This window comes from Amaranthus tricolor, chromosome 4, assembly GCF_026212465.1.
Source record: "Amaranthus tricolor cultivar Red isolate AtriRed21 chromosome 4, ASM2621246v1, whole genome shotgun sequence".
Lineage (NCBI taxonomy): Eukaryota > Viridiplantae > Streptophyta > Magnoliopsida > Caryophyllales > Amaranthaceae > Amaranthus > Amaranthus tricolor.
Window position 1 is genome coordinate 12,827,219 of NC_080050.1, and position 4,761 is coordinate 12,831,979.

General features: G+C 35.1%; 1 protein-coding gene across 1 annotated transcript; it reads right to left on the reverse strand.

Annotated features, from left to right (window-relative positions):
* Positions 1 to 475: 475 nt before the first annotated feature.
* On the reverse strand, positions 476 to 3,728 carry LOC130811074 (protein PXR1). Its single transcript, XM_057677230.1, has 5 exons — positions 3,407 to 3,728; positions 3,251 to 3,318; positions 2,037 to 2,218; positions 826 to 952; positions 476 to 744 (listed from the first exon to the last, which is right to left on the reverse strand). The coding sequence occupies exons 1-5, from the start codon at positions 3,549 to 3,551 to the stop codon at positions 607 to 609; spliced, it is 660 nt and encodes a 219-aa protein (XP_057533213.1). The 5' UTR covers positions 3,552 to 3,728; the 3' UTR covers positions 476 to 606.
* Between the last annotated feature and the right edge of the window lie 1,033 nt (positions 3,729 to 4,761).

Consider the following 4,761-nt stretch of genomic DNA (forward strand, 5'->3'; position numbering starts at 1 on the left):
ATTGTATAGTTTCTTGACAGAAAATTTGAGAGATAAAGGAAAATTATAGTTAGAGGAAAGGTTCTAAGAGGGGGCAAATCCGAAACAAAGTCAAATAATGTCGACATTATTTTAAAAATGTCGATTAAAATGCAAATAGGTGATTATTATTTCTAGAGTAAAGAAAAGTGTGATTAATGAGGCTTGAACTTAAGTTAAAGCTATCACATAATAAAGTTCCTACCAACTTACACATATACACATATATTTGTATTTATAGATATATAATTTCATACATAAGTAGAATATTTTCAGTTGACATAATTAAACGGCCACATATCTCCAAGGCTAGTAAAAGTTATCTCCACCCTTTAGAATATTAGAAGAAAACTGGGAAGAAGATTTTGCACCCACCTAACACAACCTTACATCCTAAGTCATTATCTCTTTATCTTAAATCAACTTACTATACTATAAAGCATTACAATCAAATAAAGATCATAAAGACAGTTGTAACTTTTCTGCATTTCAGTAAACGTAATGTTCTGTCAGAGACTGCAAAAACTATTCGAAATATAAAAATGACAAGAGCTCATTAAAAAAGATGAGAATAAATAAAAGCAGATATCACAACAAATCTGGAGACGTGCTCACAGGAGGAAGATGAACTCCTAGTCTATTAGTCCATCCTTTACGACTTCTATAGGCCTCAATAGCTTGTATACGTAACCTCTCACGTGAAGCATCTAAATATTTCTTGTGCGTCTGCATAAGCAAAGAGGAGCTTTTGGTAAGAGATAATACAAGAACCAAACTGCAACCAAATGTAGATGAGATGCTCCTTACAGGAATAACAGCCAACTTTGGTGGAGCTTCCACAACCTCCCCAAATTTGACTTCATCACGTTTTGGAAGGTCGAGTATCTGCTCTGATTTGCCTTTCTTCTGTTTCTTTTTCTTAGCTTTTAGAAACCTGCATTCAAACATGGCTTGTTATACAAAGTTCACATGCACCAAAACAAAGAAGCAAAGATCATTGTCGATGATTTCAGTTCTAACAAATGACCGATTATCCTAGGTAGCTGATCAACACATGATTGACACAGTTGATTTCGATTATACCCAAAGAAATTATCATATCTTCTCCGTTCCAAGATCTACTGGACTAAAATGGGATTGATTGTTCTCTTACAATCTCAGATAGCACATAGAACAATCAAGAAACTAGTCCTGATCTTCAATTTATGCACAGGGTTGTAGAAAAAAGAACAGTTGTGTCTGAGATGTTTGACACAGGCTTGTTGATTGATGATATTGAATTTCCTGTATTGGCTTCACTCACCAACACATTCAATTCCCCAATGTATGATTAAGTTCACTCCCTAATCAAACAATGGTTGTGATCTTGCTTCACTCACAAGATCAAAGAATGCTTCACTTACACTCTTATGAGAGGAAATAATACCACAATTATTATTGAATCTTCCAAAACTGAAATCTACAATGAATGTTTGCCTATATATAGGCTTTGGACTTTAAAAGAAAGAGGGAGGGGGAACGAGAAACAGGAAGGACTGGTCATCTAACAATAGACTTCAACTTAAAATAGCCTAAGTTACAACTGATAAGATATTCTACGAATTCCTTTCCCTTATTCATGTGACAACTAAACAACCTCATGCCACTGAAGTAATACTCTAGTGCCTTCTGTTTGTAGACCATGAAGGGTGCCTCTGTGGGAATCTTTAGCCTCAAAATGAATGCTCAGCTTCTCCATATGTGTAGCTCTTAGATTAGTAGTATCAGGTTCCCTCTTGAGCAATGCACTACTCATAGGCTCAAATGCACTACTCATAGACTCAAATGCACTACTCATAGGCTCTGTAGTACTTAAGTCAAGTCCATTTTGTAGTTGTTGCTTAGATTGTTGTGATTGTTGTTGGTCCCTAATGTCTTCAGTGTCTCCTGAACCAATCATATTTGGTTCATCTACGGTTTTCTTTTACGTGTGGAATGGCAATGTGCAAGTGCAAGGGTCTAAAAAATGCAAGGCTTACTCTTTCTTCCGCTGCTTTCGCTTTGAACTAGCACCCAATTTTTCCAGCTCCCCTTCAAACCGGAGGTCGTTTGCTTGCTTTCTCTTCCGTTTCTTCTTCTTTTTCTCTTCATTGGCATCAGTGCTCACAATTTCTTTAGACGGCATTGATTTTTTAGCCACCTCTGATTCTGATTGAGGTTTCTGCAAATGAGTTATAAATTCAAACTTAATATATGGAATCATTAAACTTGACATAGAGAGAAAAGAAAAGAATGCACTAGTCCATAAGGCCTATGTAACTAAATATTTCTATCATAAAAACGGTTTGTGATTTGACATAGCATCACAAATAGAAGATTTGGAAACAAAGATGAATGTGCAAAAAGTAATAAGGCTTCTTCTGTTTAAGTAGCATGTAGGAGAGGCTCAACACAACAAAAAGAAGTTAAGGAGAAAGAAGATAATGCTATTTCTATCTAATGTAGTCCCTATAAGTAAGCAAAGAAAATCACGATCTTCTAAACAACGTATAAGAATCTCGTAAGGATGAGAGTAGTGGTATACTCTGGCTGTTAGTATAAGAATGCACTAATCCCTCGATAGTTGATAGTGTCCAACTTACAAGTCAATATTTAGTCGATGGTCCTAGACCCGTTAAAAGAAGAGAAGGGTGCTACTAAAGTATATCCTTGATAAAGCTCAATTTTACATTCTTTCTTAAGGCCAATATCCTTGCCAACAACTTACGAGTCGAAACATCAATCGTTAGTTATAAGTATTTGTTAATCAAAAAGTCAAGGATATAATTTAGTTTAACTTCTTGCAATTAACAAAAGAACTATATACACAAATACAGCCTTGTTGCATAATCAAAAACATTTAATCAAGAAGTCCAGAATTAGGGTTTTGTTTTCCCATCTGAAACTTTCCATGACAATGGTAAACTTAGCACTCGATATTTTATACTTTAAGACCCTCAATTGATTGATTTCGATTAGGGTTTTCAAGGTTGCTAGACCCATTTAGTATTAAAGCACGATTGAGCAAGGGCAACACATGCATATTCATTTACTGATTTACATGTACCAGTCTATTCAATTATACAGAATGCTCCAATTTCTTTAAACCATAATTCAACAGATAGTAAAATGATTTAATCCCTCCAACAACAATAAATATCAAAGAAACTAAGATTATCATTAACATTAAGAATAAAGGGGGAAAAAGGTATACATCTCGAGTTTCCTCTTTGTTGCTCTTCCTTTGAGCAATAGTAACATTTTTTGATTCATTTGCAGACCCTGAAACCATAACAACAAATAGTTACACACTTATTTAGAATAATCAACGAAAACTTTATTTCCTGAAAAGAAACGAGGGAGAAAAAACCAGAGGAAGAAAAAGACAAGATTTGGCGAAGTTTATTAGGCAAAGCATTAATTGAAGAAGTATTGGGTGGTGGAGGGAGACGGTTGTGGCCGCCATGAGCAGCTAAATAATTTTTCTCTCTCCTCTTCCTTGCTTTCCCTCCCATATTTCTCTCGTTTCCTCTGTGTATCACAACAACTGCCGACTTAGTAGATACTGGCGAGGGTGCGACTCAAAGAGCCAAAAGGGGACCTAAAGATGGTGGCTGTCTACCAGCTCTAATTTGAGTGTTGGCGACTTAGGTATGTGTCTAATTATTGAGACCTAACGAATCTGGGTTTGGTTTTGGATTTAAAAAATAAAAGGGTTGATGTGCAAATTTTATTTAACCATAAGCGCACGGTGTACGTGTAGTACCGGGTCAAATACAAGTAAGTTAGGACGAGAAACTTACTAATTTCTATTAATTATATTGCTTAAAGAGAAAAATGTTTGATTGGTCGTTTAGCTATCAAACTAAAAATGCAATAAGAAATGTGGGTTTAAACTATATGATGAAAATATCTAGAGTGTCCGAAATCCCCTAAATTCTTATATGATCAAACTCTTATTAATGTCTATAAAATGTCGGATTAATTGTGTGATTAAATATGATCTTGTTAATCTCAAACTCTTGCTCTGTAGATTAACTATTAGATTTACACCTTACTAATTCAATTCTCACACGCTAGTTTTATTGAACGAATTAATAAGAATTTAACTAAAATTTATCCTAAAGCAAAGTTGGTACTAAATTTCACACGTTAGTTCTATTGACTAATCCAACAAAGCATATTTAATTTAAGGTTATTGACATAATTCAATCACTTTAATCCTAATTTCATAGACACATTTAATAATCAAATCATATTTGAATTATAAGTTCAAACCCTAACCCTAGAAAATGGATCTACTCATTATTCATGGTGGAAATAATAAACAAAACCCTAGAATGAAACTAAGCATGATAATAGATAGTGATGGCCACAGTCCATGTTGGGCCGGTTCTGTTCCAGTTCCATCCAGTTCCGGTTCCATGTGGAACGTAATTCAAACGTTTCGGTTTCGATTTCGGGCGGTTCCAAACGGTTCCTTGGCGGTTCATGAGGTGGTTTCGACGGTTCCAACTCGCGGGTCGGGCGGGTCGGACCATCGGTTCCATTCTTATTTCTCCTTTAAATATAATACAAAAATACTATAATAATGCGGACGTACCTTTGAAGATTACTTGATTATTAGCGAAATTCATTGCTTGCTATCGTTATTAAAATATTTACTAAAAATAATGAAAAAAATAAATTAGACCTGATCATGGGCGGCTCGGCCCGAAAAAGTGA